At 36.9% G+C, this 24358-nt stretch overlaps 1 protein-coding gene across 4 annotated transcripts in view; it reads right to left on the bottom strand.

Annotated features, from left to right (window-relative positions):
• ATXN10 (ataxin 10) overlaps positions 1–24358 on the bottom strand; it is a 106662-nt gene that overhangs the window by 39604 nt on the left and 42700 nt on the right. For 3 of the 4 annotated variants that reach the window (XM_067305074.1, XM_013947898.2, XM_067305080.1), the window contains exons 6-9: positions 23903–23983; positions 16906–17071; positions 11537–11645; positions 8011–8180 (exon numbers count right to left, since the gene is read on the bottom strand). In XM_067305074.1, coding sequence (XP_067161175.1) covers positions 8011–8180; positions 11537–11645; positions 16906–17071; positions 23903–23983 — 526 coding nt within the window. The remainder of the gene's footprint in view (positions 1–8010; positions 8181–11536; positions 11646–16905; positions 17072–23902; positions 23984–24358) is intronic. The other variant, XM_067305093.1, reaches the window with a different exon arrangement.

The following is a 24358-nucleotide window of genomic DNA, read 5'->3' on the forward strand; positions in this document are numbered from 1 at the left end:
AGAGGATGTTTCACAATGACTTGCTGAGCTTTCCTTTAAAAAAAAAGGCTACAGTCTTGTGCTATACCACAAGGATAATGTTAAACCAAGTAGGGTTAAAACAAACAAACAAACAAACAAAAACAAAATCTTTCAGAGCAAATAACAGCCCAACAGACCTAAAAGCTGGTACTATCTGACTGTTTGGAAACGTATGCAGAGCCAGCCTGTTTTAATTCTGAATCTTAGAAGACATCTAATCATTTCACTCCTTTCTATATTCCCTCTTCACTATAAAATCAAAGAAATTAATTTAATTTCTGCAGTTATTTAACAACTTAATATAAAACAATAAACTTCACAAGAACAATTGTCTCCCCACAATCTTTTACTCCAAATGCCCAAGTCCTGTTCTTCCTTTTGGCAAACATATGTTGTAAAAAATCATCATTCAACAGCTCTCTTCACATTAGTAGAAGCCAGTGTAGACCACATTTGTATATATATGACCATGGTTTGGTCAGAGTCTCAGCCTATGATTCATAAGAACATAATAATATAAAAACTGACCTTTATATCCTGTTATCCATAAAAGATGATGATCACAGTAATCCTCCATATAAAGTAGACCAATAAAAATAAGTACTAGAAAGGAAGTATGGTACCCTGCATATGCCAACCTAGAGACTTCAGCTAATCATTGAGTATATCCAGACAACCAATATATGAAGATGTCTTCATGTAGTATGCAAATCAAATACCACCTGGAAAGTCATTAAGAATATAAACAAAAACAAAACAAAACAAAAAAAAGAAAAAGATTAAGTAGTATTAAAATTACCTTCATTAAACTTTGTGACTGTACTAAGTTCTTCCCAAGTGAAAAATTCCAATGATTAAGGTCTCAAGGGAAATTGAGCTGGCAAGTCACAAGGATGACAAACTAGATAAGTCACATGCAGTGACTGGATCAACCACATCATTGGTGAAAGATTTGGGGGGTGGGTGGGAGAGAGGAGGAGGGGAAGAGGAGAAACAGGACAAGGAGAGAACATTAAATTGCTGCCTAGAAAGGGGCAGCATAACTAAATAAAGCCTTGAATTACTCTTCTAGCAACAAATGAATCATATTGGGATATATATAATTCAGCACTTTACAAACTGTATTACATTATGAATGCATCTCTGGTTTCAGGGGAAGAAAAATAACCTCTTTATTACTCATACTGCCTCAACACTTACAGAGCTCATGATTTTTTTGTTTAACCATCTCAAGCATTTTGATGAAAATCTTTCATGAATTTAGCATTTATTTTAATCTTTATGATTGGGATGCAGCTGGCATAAAATGTGCAGGAAAACTGGGCAGAAGATTTTGAAGACCAACATACAAGCCATGAGACAAGGACTTAAAACAGTTACCTTAACGTGTCACAGCAGACGTTTTTGAAGACACTCTGGAATTTGAGACACTTTTCTATTTGTGCTAGCTCAATACTAGTTAGGTGACAGATTTAATTTCCATGGCAAAACCTAAGGCTTTAAAGCACTTCTGTGTGACAGTCCACTTTAAATTTTACTGCTGACTTTTACAATGCTATACCCAGATAACATTTATAAATTAAAGTGCTTAGTTCTGCAACAGTCCGAAAATGCTCTTGTCCTTATCTAGCACAGCATTAAAACATCAGAATTACCCTAGCCCTAGCCAAACATTTTAGCTGGTGGAAACACGCAGAACTAAAAGATCAAGTTAAACATGCAAGAGCTCACCACTTCATGGAATCAAGATCCTAAAGGCGCCTCCTTTTTTTTGCTCAACTCTAAGCTAAGAATCTCTTCCATTTTAGACTGATGTTTAACATTAGGAAAAAATAATAATCACTTTTATGTAGTTTTCTAAAGGAAGAAATCAAGATTTATTTCTCCCCTCTCTCTCTCAACATCTTATATAGTTAAATGTGGGACGTTCTTTGTTGTAGGCAACTCCAGGCCATGCCATGCCAAGAATAATATATTTAGCTCAACTATTTAATTTAAACCTGAAGAAATATAACATAGGGTCTTTCTGACAAACTTATACGAGAGAGGCAGCTAACTTGGGTAAGGCTTGTTATCTGGATTGCTGCGAGTATTTTAAAATAAAAATTATTATCTGCTGTTAAATAAAACAAGGTATTTGTCTGTGGGTTGAAATTTTGTATTTTATATCACTACAGCAAGAGGATTAAGTTAAGGAGCCAAATTGTGACAACTTGATCTATGAACGTTGGCACATTTTCTAAACAGATTCTAACTGGATTCATTGCACACCCTGCCCCAGTGAAGAAAAGAAAGGGAAATTGAATTCCAAACAAGTCAAATCTTGTTCATATTTTCAGGCAGAAGAGTTTTCAAATTAGCAAGCTAGTCTTACATAAAACACTTTGACTTAAGCGTATATGAAAAAAATCCAAGTTACACTAAACAACAGCCAAACTTTTTACTTGCTCTTTTTGTCACAATTATTTTTAATTCCAAAAGCATTTTTTTTGTTCTCCCAAAAGACTTCCTTCTTCTGGTCTGCATTGACAAAAAACAAGGCAATTACATTAGAAAAAGCATCACTGTAACCTGAAATGAAGAATAAGCATGTCAAAAAATTCCCCTCACAAATCATTTGCCTCAGAGTGACCCCATTCAGGCATGAAGCTGCAAGGCACAGGTACCAAAGACAACTCTGGTACTTAATTCCTCCCCTCCCCCCCACAACATAACCTTGCCAACGAAACACACATATTCCGAGATTAATATCATCTCATTAGATCCATCAGCGTTGTCAGTATCTAAAATGTCCTTGGCATAAAGGTATGGATTTCATTCTTTACCTCTGAGGGGATCAGTTTTGCTTATATGAGGCTGACAAAGAAAGAAAGAGACACCTCAGAAACGTACTTGAGTGTATTCACCATTCTGCAGGTACATATCCAGCTGACCCAGAGTACTAACTTTACTGCTAGACAAAATAAACAGGTAGCAATGAACTGTTTACCCTACCAGTGACAAGAGTCTGTTAAAGACTGCAAAGTGAATGCAACCAGATAATAGCACCAACCCAAGTGAGTGCTTTGTTCTTACAAACTTAGAATTAACCTTGCATTCAGAAATGTCACAGTTTTTCACTTCAGGAACCCTCTCAACAGGCAACAGTACAGAATGATCTCAGCACGCTGATATTGTGCCAGCTGGCTGCTCCCTCGTTGCAAGGAACGCAGCGCATGTCTAGCGTATAGCTTATCCCAGACAGCTCTGCATCCTGCAAGAACTGCTTTCACAGGACAGAAGCCCTCAGCAGTGGGGTTCCCCAGCTTAATCTTAGAAGTAATATGAACTCCAAGGGAATAAAAACCGTAATCAAACTTTGTCATGCTTTCTACTCCCTTTCAATTCCCTGTTTACTGACTCCAGCAAGATTATGCAATTGAAGTCCACACAATTTCTCTCTCTTCACAGGAGAGGAAGGGAAACAGTGCAGAATAATGTCAACATTATTCCTTTGCTTTTCAAGTACTGATGATACATATGATTAAATGAACTTAAGTATTTTAAACAAGTCAAAATGTATAAATGCCTCACAAAAGAAATAGTTTTAGGGAAAAGAAATAAGGCTATGCAGAAAACTACAATCTGTCACAGTAAGACAGAGAATTAGTCACCTCACTTTCCAGTAGATATTCCTGCAAACAAAGAAATATAAGTGCAAATTAATTGCCACTGCCGGTTCTGTATTTGTTACATTTCTATAACAGAGGACCATATCTTCTATACTTCATTTTCATTAAGCTTCTTTCAGAAGTTTCATTCCATAATAAAAACAGTTCTAATATATTAAACCACCACAAAGACCTGGGCTTTAAAATGAGAGTGGAAAAAATGTTCTTAAAGTCTCCCCCCAAGAACACAGTATGTATTCTTCCCAGATGGTAAAACTGAGGTGTTTAGAAGGCAAAACAGACAAGGAGAGGGGAGTAGGGAGGAAATTTCACTTTTTCCTTTTGATAACCTCATTCATCTCCAACTACAAGTCAAATCCTCCACTCCTTGCTCAGCCTGAGAACCCACCTCCTTCTGTCCAGCACATTTAATAGAACCATACAAAGCATCTTTGTGAAGGGGGCACAAAAATCAAAATACAAACCACAGCACTGCCCAACATCCGTGAGAGTAGCTCTTGATGGGTTTTTCTCCTACAGTGAGAGCATGCACAGGAGAACTGCATATTCACTCACAGGTTCAACATGCAACTAGCTCAACACTCCGTGTCCTACGTATAGCAGTTATATGTGTTCTGCTCTCCTTTCCATGTTTGCAATTCAGGGCTGTTCAGCAAAAAAAGAAACATCCATACCTTAGAGGAGTTATTGGTGATTGTTACTGGTTGCTGATGCATAAGTATGACAGCGCTCAGTAAAAAACATGCAATGGCAATCCATGTTTATATAAGGCACATCACAGAAGCCAGCACATACTGTTGATGTTACATTGCCCAATGTTAAATGGCCCAAAATTAACGTTTTAATCAAACACTTCTCTTACCAACACCAACTCATCCAGCCTCACAAAACATGCAAACGGGCAGTAAGCCTAGCAACAACCATTTTAATAATTGCATCTCAGTTTACAGCTTAAATGTCTTCTCCCTCCCTTGTACCTTAAGAGATTATCACAATAGTGTAAATAAAACTATGAGGAAGAAAGATGTAAAGAATGCATTCCTAATGCTAACAGAGCACAAGCCAAAGAACACTTTTTTAAAAACAAAGAATGATTTTTAAACACAAAATGCAGAAGCAATGAAGCTCCAACAACAGATTTTTCTGTTCTGAAGCATTACAAAAAGATTTAGCACCACTGCCAAAAAAACAGTGCACTAATCCCCTGCAATTATTGTTTTTACAGCAGGTGGAGACCATAAACATAGAAAAAGAAGCAGCCTTTGCAGAGTAATTACCCTCCCACAAGAGGCATTCCCTGTTGCTTTAACTCTGCCGCTTGTGCTCCGCACAGTAGGGCTACTGAAGCCATCATGCTTCAGGACACATGTCCTGCTTGAGGCGTGGGGCTGGCCCAAGATCCGTCTCCCAGAGAACAAGGAGGCTGTGACTCAGTTCTCCAGCAAGCTCCTGAGACAGTGCAGCAACTCAAAGGGCTTAGTTCAAGCCACCATTTAAGACCTTTGGGGACTACTTCAGAAGAACAGCAGACAAAGCAAAGTTCACTAAGGTTATATGAAAATAATAAAGACTGTTTTTTTCATCAGTGCTCGATTATTAATAGTGTTATTAATGCCTTTATTAGTGCTTTATCACTGTTACTGGGAGAAGGGCTCTACTGGGATCAGAAGTTATAGGAAAATATTAAAGGAAAAAAAGAAAGAAAAAAAGAGTGAAAGTCCCAGATCATTAAAAAGAACCAGAACATTAACAGTGCTGTTGAAAAGCCTTGATGAGCAATGTGTAACCTTTTAATGCCAGCCAAACAACAAAAGCGACCGAAGAGAAAGTCACTTCTCCAGCTTGTGTCTACAATTCACACAGTAAGTCACACAAAAGCAACAGCAAACAGTAAAGCCCAAGACCTCTCAGAGGTGTTGGTCAGGCACTGGGTTTGCTATGTAAGACACAATCTAGCTTGTATTACGTTACTTTTGATTGAATGCAGTAAGTAAATGCTGTGTAAACCCAACACTATACTTAGAAGTTTTGCATTTGTGAGATAATACTCTGAAGAGATATGGAAATCAGGAACTAACTTCATTTTCATTCAGTTCTAGGTCTCACCCAAGCACCACTTTGAAAAATTCATTCATCTCTCCACACTTCTGTTTTCTGATTTGTGCAATGGTATGCTATGTGCTCTCTTTCCACAAACACACATTCACGTATGCAAACCACCTTAAAAATGAAAAGTCCTTTCATTGGAACCAATTTAAAATGCATGAAGTATACTGAAGGTGCATACACGACATCATGCTATTGGCATTTCTGAAGTTTCAATGGCACTCAAGTAATGGCCCATGATATCACACAGAAGAATCTAAGTAATTTTCAAAACAGAGTAAAGCAATAGTATTTTGCAGGCAGTTTAAGGCAAGTTAATACCCAGCTTCCATTGAAAACAGTAAGCCTGCATGCCTAATTGCTCCAGGGCCTTTGAAAATCCCAGCCAAAATGCACAACAAGCAGTAAATCAACCCTTTAAAAATGAAAACAACCACCGCCACCCCCCATTGTAAGGTATTCTGGCCCACTGAAACGCAGTTCACCTACATAAGCACCTACTGCATCATAAAGGGTCAGAGGCAGAACTATACAAAGCCAAAATGATTAATAGGATTAATAATATTATTCAGAAATATTAAAATCCTTTATTATATACAGTAATAGGAACTTTCCATCTGTGTGCCTACATTAGTAGCAACTGTCAGTCCAAGAGAGCAGCACTGCTCAGGTTTTCCATCTCTCTGCCCTCCAGAAAAAAGGAGAGGGGTGAAATCCCCCCTCCCCCACAGCCTGAAAACACCTTACTGCCACTGTAAAAGTCTAACTTGGTAGACACTGCAGCAGTTCAAGCCAGATTTGAATGCATCAGTACAAAAGAAAAGATTATCTTTGTAAAATAAGGTCACAAGGTGTGTAAAATAATAATCACAAGGAAAATATTTAGGAAACAGAAGCTGCTAACTGAGATTGATCTTTCAATACCCAATGTCTCAAGACTTTCTTGGCAGCACACTATTAGACTCAGATTATCTTGTCATATGTAACTTCCTGCACAGTAAAGCAGTATTAATTGCTGTATATTTGGTACTTGCTGACATGGGCCTCATTTGTGTACCTTAAGAAAGAAGTAAAAATACTCTGCATCTCCTTTACTCCTTCTCTGATACAACCTTTCTTTTATGATTTTCATTTTCTAGCCTAGAAATTGGTTTCTTGAAAGCAGATGAAAACTTTGATTTAAATTCAGAAAACAATGAAATACAGGAAAACAATCCCAAATATCCCAATACAAAGTAATTAATATCTACAACAAAGGCTACTTGAGGAAAGTTCCTACCAGAATGAGGCTGCCATAAAGAAACCCATTTCTAGGAGAAAAGGAACATATCTTCACGGGAATCAACAGAGGGTTTCTCTGAAACAAGAAACCCACAATGAAGAACTAGAGAAACAAAGTTTTCACAAGACTGAAGCCACTGTAATAAGCAACATAATGTTGCTTAGGATGAATAAAAAGAGTAACCTACTCGATCTTCTGCAATGCTCAGATGCATCATAAAACATTTTTTCATGACAGCTTTTCTTGTTGAAATTAGGTTAGTCTAAGAAGTCTAGAGGAAAGCCGCATGTTGTATTACATTCAGAAAAAGGATTTCATAGTCAGAAACATGCTGCTGTTCCCTCTTTTTCCCCACTGAGGAAACAAGACTAACTTTCCAAAAAGGAATTCGAAAGACAGAAGATTCAAAGTGATTTGATGGAAGCAGACCTACATCTTGAAAGTGGCAGACAAAAAAATTAAGGAACAGAAGAGGAAAGAAAAAAAGAGGAATAAAAAAAGCAAATTCAAAGATTAAAAATGAAATTCAAGCAGCAATTTCCATCCATTTTCCTTCAAAGTCTGGTTGAGGTTTAGTCTCAGAGACGTTTTCATCTTAAACAAACTGCAAACACGTGAAAATAAAGGAAATAGACCTGTCCTATAGCTTTGCAGGCTATAGGACAGAAACAAGATGTAGACTGATCTACATTACATTGTTATTAAAAAGTTAATATACCTATTATAGTAACTATACATGAACTTGATTTTTTTGAAATACTAAGGCGGTCAAAAAAAGTTGCTTGCTTTTGGAACACTAATTTTAACCTATCTGTAGATCAAAGGTATATTTTAATCAGTGATAAAAGTCATGATCAGATGTATGCATCTGTTTACATACCAGAGTTTTGGGAGAAAAAAAAAAAAAAAAAAAAAAAAGGATAATCTTACCTTGTCTTGGTTTTCCTTATTTTTGTAGCACAAATTTCCAATCAAACGAATGAGATGAGATTTAAAACCCACAGCTGGGTGTGAAATTTCTTCCTGCCCTGTCATAGCATGTGTGGCAGTGAAAATATTTACAGCCTGTTTCCCAGCAAGATGAGTTAATCTCAGGGTATCTGAAGAAAACAAAACATTTTAATAAATTATCACATGAAAATTAGTCTCTGCACAGCACTTTACTGCCATTTAAAAATTGTTAGCTCCAAAGTTAATCAACAAAATTTCAGATATTGAGCAATATGTCAAAAGAAGTTTGAAAATTTTATTTTCTTAATTTTTTTTTTTAGTTTGTGTTAGTATAACCATATGAAGGTGTCCCAAAGTCAGAAGATATTTTTGCATCCTTTTTACATGCTGACTTAGTTCAGACACCGAGTATGAATGCTGATTCCATTCATCTCTACTTGAAGTGTCAGAACTTAGGAATTGTTAATGATTCCAGCATTCTAAATACAACCTGGTGTTTGGTTTAAATTGTTTGAAAAACAGAAGCTATCTAAAAAACTTACTTTAGTTCAAACTCCTCACAGCAACACATACTAATTATGGAATTACTTTTTCCTGTTCTCCAGTCTGTTTTGAGCTCAGTAGGGTGAGAAAAGATTTCCAGTTCATCTAGCACTTTGCCACACCATTACAAATACTTGACTGATTACCATAATCCTGTCAACTGGGAAATACTAATGCTCCTGTAGGTTAAATGCTAGTTTACAGCAACTAGGATTTTTCTCTTTTTCCGTCCATTTAGAAGACCTAAACAAACACTTAGGACAGTCAGTTGAGAGAAACTAGAAAGAAGGGAAACTCTAAAATGTGTGAAAACAACATTTCATAAAAAGACCACACTCAGAAAAAAGTTGAAGTCACATGAGCATCTGATAGTCCATACAGTTGAGAAGCCAATTTACTAGAAGCTGTGCCTATATTAAAAAACAAACAAACATTAAAAATACGAATATTTTTTCCCCTAAGAGCCCTGCAATACTAATAATTGGCCCAGCATAACATCTTCCCAAAGATGCTACATGCAACTTACACAGGAACAATAAAGATGTAGCAAAACTAGGTTATAGCACAGGGTAAAACAGTAATGAAGGCTATGCTCCTTCTGCTCCAGATGTGACAACATCTGAAGTGGAATGGACACTAGACTTCCTGGATTTACATTAGAAGAAACTTCACAGGTCGTCATATTACCATTTCAATCCCAGATGGCTGAAGAAAAATCTCAATGCCTTCATGGTGATATAAACAGATAACTAAATTTTTGGTAGTTTTAAAAAAGCTGAACTAAAAAAAAAAAAAAAAAAATTAAATGCCATGCTTTAATAGGGCCTAGTGGCCTTCTGTATGAGAGCTACCACTTCTCTTCATTCATGTTTTTAGAACTGGACAGAACAAAACTATCTCCTCATCCTTGGAAAGATGGAAAACAATCTAAAGCTAGTAGCCCCTAAATAATGTCATCAGAAAACAGCATTTAACTCAATCTTCTCTCATAGGAATTTGTTTGCTCATGCAAATTCATGAAAATAGACATCCTTCTTATGACATTCACTTTGCGCTTCTTTTCCTTGTGGTCTTAGTATCTTCCTTACACATGAACATAAAAGAGGAAATTCAGTGGTCTTCCCAAACCTGCTTCTTCCTGCCCATAAAAGGGACTCCTAAATGGAAAGATTAAAAAAAAACCCTTCCAACTTCACTACAGTGCAGACAAAACGAAATGAGGAACAAACCTATATATCTGACCTGGAGAGAGAGGTGCAGCAAAAGAAGAACAGCAGTCATCTTCCACGCATGATGCCAATCTCGAGAGAGCAGCACTCCTCTCAACTGGGGCACATCCAACGAAACACAGCAACTGCCCCCTAGGAGGTCACCCACTCTCTCAACTGAACACTTCAGTCTGCCATTCTTCCTTATGATCCCAAAGAGTAACCCTTCCGATGAACTCCTCAGTCCAAAGACCACCCCCCTGCTGATAATCTCCAAACACTGTGCAGTCAGATTATTGATAATGCTAAAGACATTAAAACTGCAGTATCGCTGTCTAACTTAGTACTGCTCTTCTACTGAAAATAGAACACTCCTTAGTTGATACATAATACATCATTCAGATATTTTTCTAAAACTTTCAGACTTTCTAGTAACCACAGATTAACCTAGACCCAGTCATTTTCAATAGGAGATTGGTTGCTCATGAGATTATCTGAAGACAACTGCTTCATCAAAAGATCTCTCCATTAAAAGAAAATCTTTTATAACATCTTCAGTTCAGTAGTGATATATAACAGAGTTCTCCATCCATTTTGCTAATCTAACGACTACAGGATTAAAGGAGCTTTGTAGCCAGCAGATAGGTTTAAAGAGAGCCTATCTGAACTGATAAATTCCTGTTGGCTGAGGGTGCCTGGGAACTACGGAGGATGCACAGGCCAGTAATGTTACAGTTTGCACCCATGTTTAACTAGCTTGGAGACAGCTGGGGAGAAAAGTCAGTCTATGCACAGCCAGAGACAGCAGGACTGGCCTACAGACTGCTAACCTTACCAGACTGATCTGCAGCTCAAAGATCTCTTTTGTGTTGAAGGACTTATACAACCATTCAGAAGACATGAGTAGTCATTTTGTGGTTCCTCAAAACACACACACACACACACATGAAATAATATATTGTTGTAAGTTGTCTTAATGTAAGCTATAAAGCTTTGCACCCGAGTATCATCAAAAATAATGTTCTTTTTAAAAAGAGGACCCTCAGAACATCTCAATATAGAGAGTTACGGTAAACAGCTGTTTCAGCCATTTGTTTTAGCCAAAACATTACATAATTCATTTTCTAACATCCAACAAATGTTTACAAGTTACTCAGAAAGCTGTGCACTTAAGAAGGCACAGGTCACATGTACACTTCTTCCTCCTTTCTCCCTGAGTATTTAGGGTCTCTCTGAACCATCCTGGCTTCATTTTATTTGTAAAACTGTTATTTTATTGTTTCTTAGCAGAAGAAAACTTCTTTCAAACTAAGCTTTAAAAGTCACTGAATTTGATTAAGAACTTTCAATCCATATTTAGTTTCAGTTTTCAAGAATTTGGGGAATAGAAGGGAACAGACATTGAAAAGTCCTATTTCTACTTCTTGAGGAAGTTCTTCAACACATATTCAGTCAGTGGAAGAACACAGGAAGCGGTTGTCCTTTGCACAACTCTTACCATGTAAATAGCGCATTGCTGAGAGTTGAATAAAGGCTCTGTTGGGTTATAGGAGCCAACAGAGCACGTAGAGCAGCAGAAAAATTCCAGGAACAAATCAAATATTTGAAAATGTAGATTAATTCAATCTCCTATTTATTTTATTAAAAGGTCAGAATCATAATTACCACCAGTTGTGAAAAACATGTTTTCATTCACAGAGCAACATGATTTGAAGCCAGCCAGCAGTTCATAAACTCTGTGGCTTTTCACTCACCTACAGCTGTTTCAAGCAACCCAGGCAAAGCTTGTAGATGTTCTAGCTGTCCGTTGTTTGAGGTCATTTCACAAAGAACGTCAAGAAGTCGAATTGTAACCAGTGCTTCCTGTAAATGAAAATACATTTCTGAAAATGTTTTATGAAGGGTAACATATAAACATAAAATCTGACAAGCTACTGAAGGACAAGAACTCTCCGCAATTCAGTTTCTTTGCAGGTCTTTTGAACTGCAAAGAGTGAATTTATGTAAAATAGGAACACCTTTCTAGAAAAACGATAATGTATTGCATTGCAATAATTTCTTTTCTACTGTCAAACATAGTGTGTGCCCTGAAAGATCATGGGGAAAACAAAACAGAGCCATAAGGGATAAAATTTTAACAAAAACACAGTAGCTTCCAAAAGCAGAAATACAGAAAATTACTAGCTGAGAAAATTATTTCTGTATAAATGTTTTCTTTGAGTTTATTCAGTAGGAGTGTCCCACTTTAAAGACACAAACACTGCCTGCAAGACACCAATTTTTTATCCGCAGGAATTCTGTAAAGTTCTGTGGTCAAATGAACTTTGGCTGCGAGAATTTACATTATTCTTGGGTAAATAGGATAGGAATCACAGATGCAGCATTTTGGTTAGGTATGAGAGACACAATTTTATTTGCATATTATTTATTCAGCCAGAGAACTATTTTTTCCTCATGGGTTGTGTTGATGTGTGCTTAGAATGACAGTCCAGCACTTACAGAATCATTTGGAATGCCACATATTGCTCAAGAACAAGATTGCGACTGCACCCTGGTTCCTTACAAGGTGTGCTATGTAAATTGCAAGTAACCTTGAAAAGGTTCATACATACATCAGAGCAACTATTTCCACCTTGTTTTCTTCTTGTTCGGGATGGACAGACATTTACTTCTGGCTGCACCAACAGTATAACATTTTTTAATTTATATAATCAATATAACACAATTGAACCCATCAACAATTATGTTCACTAAGTATTAGGATTATATCCATTCTTTGCTCCTTGCTACGCTGAGGACAGTAAATGGGTAGAGGATCCAGGTGCCAAAAGCTGTATTTCCATTTGCTTCCTCACACAGGTATACAAGCCAAGACACAGTCTTGCCCTAAGTTACTTAATAAATTGCTTTCAACAGTACAAAATCAGCCTCTAAATAAATTGGTCACTGTAGCAGTATAAACAAAGAATAGCTCAACTGTATTTCAAGGAAAGCAGTAAGCAGATATTTGCAATTTTTATCTCATTTTGCATTGTCACAAGACTGTAGCTTAACCAAAAACCTCTTCAGCTCATGCACTTAACACTTGCCTTTTCACAAAAAAAGGTTATATGCTTTACAACTCTAAACAAGTATCAACAGATGTGATAAATCAAAGACCATTGCTGCCTGTGCATATCCCACTACCCATTCACACATACAACCTCTGTAGCAGCAGATACTATGAGCAGGGTGTGGCTTTTTCTTTTTTTCTTACTCTTTTACAACTTTTTTAATGCTCTTAATTTTTTATGCCTTTGTTCGCTGTCTTCTACATATAAAACTTGATACTTTCAAAAAAAAGTAGGATACCTCCTTTTTAACCTCAACAAGAAGATGCTGTTCACACCCCAATTTATTTTGAAAACTGACAGCCATGTTGATTTGGATATAATCTGAGAAGTAAATAAGGAAGTGATAGAAAAATTTTTAAATTAACATATTTCAAGAGAGAACCAGAAAAGCCATTCCTTGCCATGAGGTTAAACAGGAACTCAAAATCCCAGGAGTGTTTTTATTTTGCAAGTATGGTTGAAAGTTAGTGAAAGCAGACTGGTGCTAAAACCAGGCTTATAATGGAGCAGTATTTTAAGAATACATTTAAGCACTACAGAAGCAAAGTAGGCACTGGCGTGAGATGGGAGCTACAAGATCCAAGATTCCCTAGGGAACCCACATATGCCTAATAAATTAAACAGTGAATGGGACCCAGACAATGTTTTGGGAGATAGGCCAGCTCAAGGGTATTCTCAAAAGACACTTTCAGCATGGCCTCCCAATTTTGGAGGCTAAGACAGCTTACTACTACAGACATAGCCTGACCAGGCCACCTAGCTTCAGGGACACAGAAAAAGCCCAGGGATAGTTTAGTTTATTAGCACAGATGTTGCCTAAAGCATTTTTAATGACAGACTCTACATATACAATTGTATTTTTTCAGTTAAATACAACTCTTAGGCAAAAACTAAAATACTTTTATTTTTTTGATCATTTTTTGATCATTTCTAGTAAGAAAAGTAACAGTTTCTATGAATTTGTTCAGTTGGAATTCTTCTTCTCCCATGGCAAGCATGTTATGTATAAATATATACACACACACGCACATAAATATATGTATATACACACACACTTTTCTAAAGCTGTTTTTGCCACTTCTTTTGATTTATTCAGCTATTTGTGACTTATGTTACAGTCACTAAATGAGCCATATTTCCCACCAAACAGGGCTATTTAACTTATCATGTCTCATACTTATGAGAGAGAAGGATAAAAAGTCATTACCTAACAGGGCAACTGATACAGCAGTATTCTCAATACTGCTGTCCCAGCACCTTCAAGTTGGACAGAGACCTTCTGCTAGGTGCAAACAAATGTTTTTTTTTCCAAGAACTGAAACCACAGAATACTTGGAAAGTAACCACACAAGATTAGAAATAAAAGAAAAAAAGAAGAAGAGGGAATTGTCTCAGTATATTTCCTCTTACTGCCAAGCTGATACCTTCTCTGGAAGTAGTTAATTAAATTTTCTAAGATATCTCAGACTAAGAGGTTAGTGGAGTTCTGGGGAGAAGGGGACAAAGGAGTGGGGAAAAAGGAAGCTATCTTTCTTGGACAGATAAGAATAGACTAATACTGATGATCTGCTTCCCATTTTAATTTCTCTTATACACCCAACTGTCACTTCCTCATGAAGTGATTTTTGGTAACTTTCCACAGGACCTTTCTGTGCATATTTGTACATATAAACTTCTTGCACGCATTTCAGCCAAAACAAACAAACAAACAAACAAGACCCAGCAAGTTATAACACTGTTCATATGCTTTTATATGATAATGTTAAAGATCAGGTTTTTTTCATTTTAATTGCAAATTACTGTTATGAGAGATGTTCTTAGGAGTTTCTCTGCCTGAAACTATCACAGGTTAATTTTGTTTTAAGAATAAAATATTTCCCACTACATGCATATTGGGTAATACAATTTCAGCGGACCATAGTGGTCCCCTGACAGGATGGAAGCCAGATGTAACATTTCTGAAAATGTATCTTTTAATGCTACAGTCATTTTAAACACTTTTAACTATTAAGCAAATATGTTAACTACATATCTGAAACTAAGCATGACTAATCAGTGAGAACTCAAGGAATTAAAAGAAATTAAAACAATGTTTTACTAAGTCTAATGTGTACAAGTATCTGAAGGGAGGGTGTCGAGAGGATGGGACCAGACTCTTTTCAGTGGTGCCCAGCGACAGGACGCAAGGCAATGGGCACAAACTGAAACACAGACAATTCCATCTGAACATGAGGAAATACGTTTTCACTGTGAGGGTGACAGAGCACTGGAACAGGTTGCCCTGAGAGGTTGTGGAGTCTCCTTCTCTGGAGATATTCAAAACCCGCCTGGATGCAATCCTGTGCAATATGCTCTAGGTGACCCTGCTTGAGCAGAGGGGTTGGACTAGATGATCTCCAGAGGTCCCTTCCAACCTCAGCGATTCTGTGATTCTGTGTGACCAACACATATTAGGGTTTCTCAGACTTTAAGTCTTCTGGCTAGTTTTTTTTTTTTTTTAAGGAGAAAACGAAAACTCACACCAGCTAAAACCATCAAAACTCTAACTTGTTGTATACAAAGGGATCCAGAACTGATAGCAATACAACCGGCACCCCTGTTCAGAATACAGTGACCTAATGCAGCACCAATAAGTATACTGCAATTTAGGGTGTCAATTGCTCTCTGTACTCCCAAAGGCATTGTTAGGTACTTTCTTTAAGCAGTTTGTTGAAAATAAGTAGAAGAAGTAAAAGAATAGATTATTTTAAAAGATCTCTATCCTTAGATGGTCTAAACCTCCTTATTGTACTATATGGTATGGCAAGTAGCCAGCAGCTCTTGGATACTTCATAAGAAGGAAATAAAATAAGGCCATCCAGAACTCAACTCTGCATCAGAGGTTCCCAAAGTGCAGCTCACAAGCCATTCGTGACCCATAAAAGCCTTCCTATTTAGCTTGCAAAGGGACTTCATTGTGGCCATCCTCAATAGAACCGGCTCATTAAGCCTGAGGCAATAACAGATCCCATTCAAGTGGACTGGAGTTGAGTTGAGCGCCTGGGTGCTGGAGACAGGAGCTGTCTGCCACCAACAGCCCAGAAAGCTCTGCGACTTGAGGCTGTGGACCTAAATGGCCCGAGGAGTGCCACCTTGTCAGCACCACGCAAGGCCCACCATGCAGCCCCAAATTGTTGGGGAATGGGGAAAAGAGTCGGGGACTAAAGCCCTCACTAGTAGGGAGCATCACCACATTTTTCAGGCAGCTGCCCCTGTACTGAGCTGATCACACACATTACATAGCCTTCTGTGATCAGAACTTGGTGTTCTGGGTCCCGAACAGATTGGGAACACCTGCCATGCAAATAGCCAACTGCAAGTTCAAAGAACTAGTATTTGGGAACTTTATAATCAAATCAAACTATATAATCAAAAACTATATAATCAAAAAAACATCAAATGCTGTTATTTAAGTAAAGGAATAAAAAAAGAAAAAACCCTAAGATTTATTTAGTTTAGCACTGTTAAGGAAAAAAAAAGCATTTACTATATTTACATTTATTTCAAACTAATTTAAAGAAAAATGCAGAGATGCTGTTCTCCTCCCATATATACAAAAAATATCCGAAGTTTGGATTCATATTTGAATAAAATGTAATTCACAAAGTAAAATAATTACAGAAGTGATGTCTAGCAAGAGCATAATAAAATCCCCAAATATCTGACAAATTAAGATATTGATATCTTAAGATATCAAATTAAGATATTTTAAGATAAATTTGAGATATTTTACATGGCAGATGTATTTTTATCTCGAAGTAGTGGATCCTTTGTCATCCTCAAATTCTCAAAAACTCATCTCCAAATCCTTGCCTGCTGTCTTACAAATTTACCAGTGAACACTGCCACTGCTTTACCAATATAAAGGAAACCTTGAAACATATAGAAATGGTAACTGTGATTTTATGTACTAGTGGCAATGCAGAGTCATGACTTCAGATTTTAACACTGTAATGTTTTATCAGTTGTACCTCATCTTGGGCATCTGTTGCAGAAGTCAACTTTAGCACAGCTTGACATTTCTCCTGGAAACAGCCTGCAAGGAAGTCAGCATGTCTCAAGAACACAATCATTTCTTCATTGGTAAGAGGGTTCTTCTCACTTATTTTCGCCATTATCAGTTCTAACAAAGTAACTCTAGAATTAGAAAACAACTTGTTAACCGAATTCACTAAGCCTTATAGAGTTAACAGTAGAATATGCAGATATGGTTGTTAAAAATGATATCCGAAAAAAAAAAATCAGCATTTTTAAACAAATTTGATATTAAAAAATTTTCTTAAAAACACTGACGATCAGTTCCTGTTCACCATATATCCTGGTTTATTTCTGCACAGCATTAAATTCAATTCATCATTCAATTAATACAATCTAGCCAGTGAAATCCATATTTTCCTCAAGTCTATTTCCATTTTTAAATTTTTATGTCCTAAAGTAAAATTATGGTGACTGCATATGCTTGTCTAAAATTTCCACTGAAGCAGCTTTTAAAAGCTGCTGTTAAGTTCAACAAAATAAACAGACTATTTGACAGCTTCCGTTTGAAAATATCAGCTTTTCACAGCCCTTGCCTTGCATGCAGTCCTTCACTAACTGTCCTTTCCAACCCAAAACAATTCTGAGCAGAAACAGGAGAAAAAAAATTGATATGTACACTCAGTTCTATGCAGCTGTTTCATAATTGCCACTAGATGGACTATAATAAATCCAAGTTAATTATCCATATACCCACTGAGAGTTATTCAGTGCATTAAACCAGCCAGTAAGTGGATACATAAAGAAGTTGCTCTATAAAATGTCCCTGACTCATTTATTTTAACAGTTTTAATGTTGTTTTATTTCTGATATCCCTTCATGTTTTTATGGTAAACTCTCAACAGAGTATATTGAGGAAACAGAACTTTAATATGGCAGTGGCCCTACTACAGCTTCCCTGTTAAATTTCAGCAAAGAAGAGAACATGGAATAGTAAGGTTACATTGCAATTCTCTCAACCTGAAAGAGCTCTATTTATTGAATGAATCCAAGAGCAGGCTCAGAGGTTTTTTTGACTTAAATATTTGCAATTCCATTGCCAAGTATTTGCAATGGAAGGACTGACATTTAAACATATGAAGTAGTTCAAATGTTTTTTTGCTTGTTTGTTTGTTTTTAATTTACCAAGCCAGCTGTCACAAGGGGAAGAAAAATGTCTTTTTCTGTGGAAAAAGCATGGTCACTGCTTTACTAACCTCAAAAAACCCACCTCTATTAATCAAGTAACAGCTACTCAGTTCTTGCTAAACTCAACCTTATGTGTCACTAATAAAGCTGGATTAAACAGTTATCTGAATGAGCACAAAAAGTCTTTTCAACACGATAGCACAGAAATGTGCTCAACATATTTGGGAAAGGGACTCATGACAGAACATTGTCAAACACTGCTAACCTCTCTTACAGGCTTTACTTACGTAGGTGATGAAGCACCAAAACAGAACAGTTATGTCTGTTCTACAGGTTAACATCGGGTACCATACACTTGCTCATCTACAAACTACTAGAGGTAGGTTATCCAGCATCCCAGACTGTATGAAGGTTTTCAGATTTGGCATACTATACTAAAATCAGGTGGAGTGCACAGATGTCTTTTATCCCCAAGATGGAAGTTCTTACTGAGTTTAAAGCTTTTCAGGTATATTCTCAGCTAAGAAAAGAGGCTGCTCACAGATTTTATGACTGGAACTATTCCAAAACAGTATCGTCTCCTGCATAACAGAAATACCATCAGCTGTTCCTGAACTAATAATCCAAATACGCCTTTTAAAAAGACAAACATTCATTCTGTAGAGAAGTTGGAGGGTGACCACATACTCTGATAGGCTCTTTTAGAGAAAATTATTGGCAATAAGGAAATAGCTTCCTAACCCCCTTTTTGCATTACTCTTCCTCCAGCAACATAATCATGTGCCTTCTTAGATAATCATAATCCTTCTGAAGAAATAGGAGTGACCTGAAAACACCTGTATGTAATTTCTTTCAAAGGTTCCTGTTCTCTTTAAACATTCACATGCCAAGACTGTTTTTGAGTTTTCTTCCAGGCACAGCCATTCAGGATATGCCCACCCTTCCTCTGAATTTCAAGCAAGCCTTGCCACTCGGCCAAGAATTTCCTGAGAGCAATGCTTTTTGTTCCAGTGCAAGTTCCCTTACACTCCTTTCTTCTATTGTTTCTCTCAGTCTTCTTCCAAGACTCCCTACAATCTTTCCAAGTTAGTTTGCTCAAACAATTTCTCATTTGCAGATTTCTTTTATATTATCTCACAACAATTCTTCAGCCAGTCAAACATGACAACTGTTTGTGCCAGTTTCTGCATGTCTCGTCAAGAATCTTCATAACACTCAGTTCAATATCTGATAATTCCGTATAATATGTTTGAGGATTGGTTTTTTTCCTAGCCTTTTATCTTCTTCACAGTAAAGGTAATTTTATGAGGTTTAGACAAAGTTCGTCTGTTGGTCATTTACCATTCCCCAGAGTCAGTAAGTATCTACACTAAGGCTGCTACAGCTTTAGAGCTCTTAGAAAAAATGTCTCACATCTAGGTAGAGCCAAAAAACAGCTGGTGCCTTGGAACAATATTGTTTACCAGGATCCACTGTGTGAAGGCTCATTCAAGAAGAAAGCCCTGCTATTTTTGGTAGTATATTAAAGGTGCTTTTTCTACCTACTTTCTGACTCTCCTATTTGCATATATATCTGCTGACATGTGGCAGGCCAGTAAAATTATTCTCTTTGCCTAAATCAGGTATGTCCTACATTCACTGCTTCCTCCCTCCCAATAAACCCCTGGTTACAACGGCTGTCTTCCTATTTTCTCACTTTGAATACTCCCCCTGCCCTGATCTAGGGTAGATGTGATGCCCACCACAGGAAATCCCACCATTTTTCATTACTTTGGCATGTAATATTTGAAAGGAGGGTTCATTGATACAAGAGACATGCCCCAAGTTTAGTTTCATACTCCACTGGTCTTTCACCTTTAAATCCTCTTTCCCACAGGCTTGTGTTCTAATCTCTCCCAGCTGGGTGCCTCCTATCTTTGCTGCATTTTAGTTATCTGATCTTCTCAGATTCACGCAAAGGATTCTGGTTGTATTCAATTGTGAAAGGTTTTCTGCCAGCTTGCTCTGTGACCCTGTCACCACTTCTCAGAATAAGTGTTCAAATCCTTTAGTCTGTTAAATTTTTACAACTGTCTGCAGGTACCAACCGGCTGGTTTCTTACTCAGGTACTCTGAATTGTTTCTTGAAGCCAATGTTTCATAAAGATCCACCCACCATGGTCAAGGAGCTCTCAGTATGGAACACCACTTCCAGGACTCCACCACACAGCTAGGCAGAAGCCAGCTGGATACTTTGCTTTCCACAAATAACGTTCCTTTCAGTGCCCAGAATCAAAGTTCAGCAACATTTGATTTCTGACGAAGATGTTAACAAACCTTTTGCTCTACTTGAAAATGATCACACCAGAAAGCGACATCCTTCCTTTTTTTTAAGGCCCAATTTAGGAAGATTTTTAATCAAACTCTTGCATTTTTTCTATATCCAAATTTAATCCAGTTCCTCCTGAACCTGACCAAATTGTCAATAACTTTGAACTACTGCTAAGTATTTGCAATTGGTGAAACACACTGCTGCCTCCCAGAGTTTGCAAATAAAGCTCACCATTAAAGCACAATTTAAATCTCGAAGCTCGTTATTTCAAATTAAAATGAAATTCTACTAAGCTTGTCCAAAAACAGTATTATAAAATCTATCAATATACTGTCTCTAAACAATTTTTGCATCAAATATGTTTGGTTTACACACTCTTAAGAAATGCCAGACATTTTGAACATTCTTCTCTGACACATTGGACAGGTTTTTTTTTTCCTGAAAAACTTCACTAAAAATAATGTTTTTATGAGACAAATTAGGTCCTTTCTCAATTTTCCAATTCTCTTGTCTTCAAACCATGCTTGAAAGCATCCCATTAAAATGTAACTGACTCAAAATTGTTAAATTCATGGAGGAATATATAATCCAGTTCTCCTTCAGCTATTTCGTCGGTGCCAGTTACCCTGTTTGAGCGCCCATTGCACTGCTGGTGATGCTCTCAATGGCTACATCACTGAGAACACTTTACATGAAATAATCAAATCTGTAAGTTTTAAAGATGCAAATAGTTAAGCAACCTAAAAAAAATCTCAAGCCTTTTGGTTCTGTATTTTGTTGCTATTAATGAAAGCAAGAGTATTCCTCTTCAGAAGGGACAACACAGATGTACACATTTTGAAGATTTTACAATGTAATTAGACTATCAAGGCATTAACTTATGTTGTCCATGCTCAAGGCTAGCATAGATTAAAACAAAATAGGCTTTTTCTAAATACTTTTGCCAAATACTTGTGCACATGTGCACATCTCAAATCTGGTAAAGAATTCAAACATCTTTACAGCCTTTTGGCTCAATACCGTAGCCATATGTTTCTGCACTAATCACCTGCAGAGAAATAGCAAGCATTGTCACACCATCATATACTTTTCAGAGCCAGAATACCATTAAAAAAGCTGATCATATTTTCACAGTACTTATTTCAGGCCATCTGCAAACTCAGACATGCAACAGCAAATCACTTAAATTTGGTTTGGAAATGAAAGAAAAAATTGTCCAGAAGTCAGAGTTTGTCTTTTAATTGAAAGTTTATGTCCCAGATTCACTTCTGCAACAAGAAGAGCTACTTCTTGGCACATGCCATGGCCACAATATCACAAATACACTAGATTTCAATTACAGGAAATACTTTAAATAGTGCAAATACTGGAAATAGTGCAAATACTGCGGTTATGCAACTGCATATACTTTGGTTATCTAAGGCAACTGCCAGCTTTTAAAAAAAAAGTCACCACTAATGTACGTTATTAGCAAACTTTCTCAGCATAGTTCACTACTTTTCAGTAAACAGATTTAAATGTATTCAACATCCATGATACAGAATACTGTAACAGTTACCATTTATTCATGGCTCAAGCTGCCTTGCCCAGACACCTCAATACCACATCTGTCATATGAATGAAGAAAGGACGCGGTCAGCCTTCATGGATGCCCAACACGGCACTCTTGCGGTGAAGGCTCCTCTTCTCATTTTGAAACAATGAATTCCCTATGCTTTGGTTTACACGGTCACTTTTTTTCCCCACCACTTAATGATAGTCAAAATGTTTTTATCTAAATTTGATTTGTCTTCTCATATATCTCAAAGGAATGCATTCTTAAATATGTTAAAAAGTTATATACAGAGATGCTACTGCTGGGTGTTCTTCTATAGGTCAGATGCAAAAGGACTATTTCTACAACACATACTTCAGTATGTTTGATAGTCAATTAAGTAGCAGCAAATTCATAATAAACTGTACTGTGACTATCTTTTTGGAAAACATAGTTAACTTTACTTGAGTTGTAGAACTCTTGCAACTGATAATAAATTTGGTGAATATCCTGTGACTAGCCATCCAGTGTGAACATCCATACGCCTACACAAAACGCCTTTCAGCCAAAGTAGCATAATACCCTAAGTAGCATGGTACATGCAAGTGAATCCATCTGAGACCTTTCTAGAAACTGTTTAGACGTACAAAGCTATCCATTGTTCTAAGAACAAATTAGCAACCTTACACAGTCCCGGCCGTCCTCAAGGGGAATTAAGGGAGGGGGGAGGGGGGAAATCATGACATCCCCCAAAAGAAATAAACCTAGTTCATTGCCTTAATATAGTCTTTCCAATTAACTATCTGGTTAAGGAAGCCCTACTTCTACGAACAGTAAGCACACAGCTCATACTCCCTCCTGTTTGGTCAGCATGAACAAAGGAGAAAATTTTTTTTCCCTCCTTGCCACTCCTATTCCTTGCCTTACACCCCATACTTACATGTTAACTGTATTTTATCTACTGTTTTCAACCTAACATATTCCTTCTTTAACTGTCATTCCTTTTGTTTCTTTATAATCTCTGATCAGTATCTGAGCCACCTTTTCTAATAACACTGCGGCTTTAGTCACAGCAAAAAATGCATGAACAAAAACATGACAAGAGAGAGCTTTGTTTACTGCATTGTTTTTACCTGCAAAAACTGTAGACAGGAACTTGCAGCTTCCCTGCAGGAATGGGGGATAAAGTAGCCATTTTGAAAGAGAGAAATATATGATCACGGGATGTTTAAGCTGTTAAAGAACTTGTGGAATTATAGTACAAGATTTCCAAGTGTTTGTTATTCTAACTTAACATAAAATTTATCTTCCTCCATTCTTTATTAAAGCAACTGTAAATGAGTATTTTTCCTATTATAGAAATGGCCATTTTCCATCAATTCAGCACGCATTTATTCAAATGCTTGAAGGAAAGCTAGTTACTCTCTTTCCAGGCTGAAGGTTTGTTATAACATTTAGGTTTTTTTTAATAATGGAGATACTAAAAGATTAAGTAATCATAGTCATCTTCACATCTATGTTTTTTAGTTTCTGCTAACCAATATTAGGTAGACATCCAGCTTTAGTAAAGCTAGGGTATCAGGCTTCCTTATAATTTTTTGTAATTACAACAGGGGTATGAACAGCTGAGTACATTTCAAGTACAGCTGTAAAACACTGCAGGGTGTGGTGCTCTTATGAAATCAAGGCACAGGCATGAAATCTTGCCCTTTTTTTTTTTTTTGAAGTATTTCTTTACTGAGCAATGGCGCCAACCTGGATTCTGCAAACCTACATAAATCACTGCCAGTTGTGGCTAAGCTGTAATGTTAACCAACCAATTTAAAACCATTACTGACATAGAAACATGTATTTAGAGATTTTGTGCCAACTATGAAACCACACAGTTTTTCAATCATGTGAACAGGATACTCTATATGGAATGCTAAATACTAAAAGCCACATTGGTTTTTGGGGTTACCTTTCTTGATTGCTCAGTTTGGCATAGAGGGCTTTTACCAGCTCTGGACATTTCAGCAAATGATCTGTAACAATCAAGAACCTAAAGAAAAAAAAGAGTAAGAGAAAAATGAATTACTGGTTCTATAAAGAAAACATAATTTACATTTACTCTACCAGGTGCTGGTTATTTTTATTTGTAGATGGCCATGTAATATGTTTCTGCCCTATTTGCTAAGAGATACAAATCATAACAAACTAATTGCGCATTGTTCTCCTGGTATTTTCCCTATTACAGCAATGGGCATTTCCCATCAAGTCAGCAGTCTTTTACTCAAATGAATGAAGGAAAGCTAGTCAAAGTTTTTTGCTCGTTACAGAAAAGGCACACTGCCATTCAAATAATAAATGGTCAGTCCAAGTTTTCACAGATCTCAGCAAAAAGCCAAAATGCAAGCTTGAAAAATATGCTATTCAT

The sequence above is a fragment of the Apteryx mantelli genome, chromosome 1 (assembly GCF_036417845.1).
Source record: "Apteryx mantelli isolate bAptMan1 chromosome 1, bAptMan1.hap1, whole genome shotgun sequence".
NCBI lineage: Eukaryota > Metazoa > Chordata > Aves > Apterygiformes > Apterygidae > Apteryx > Apteryx mantelli.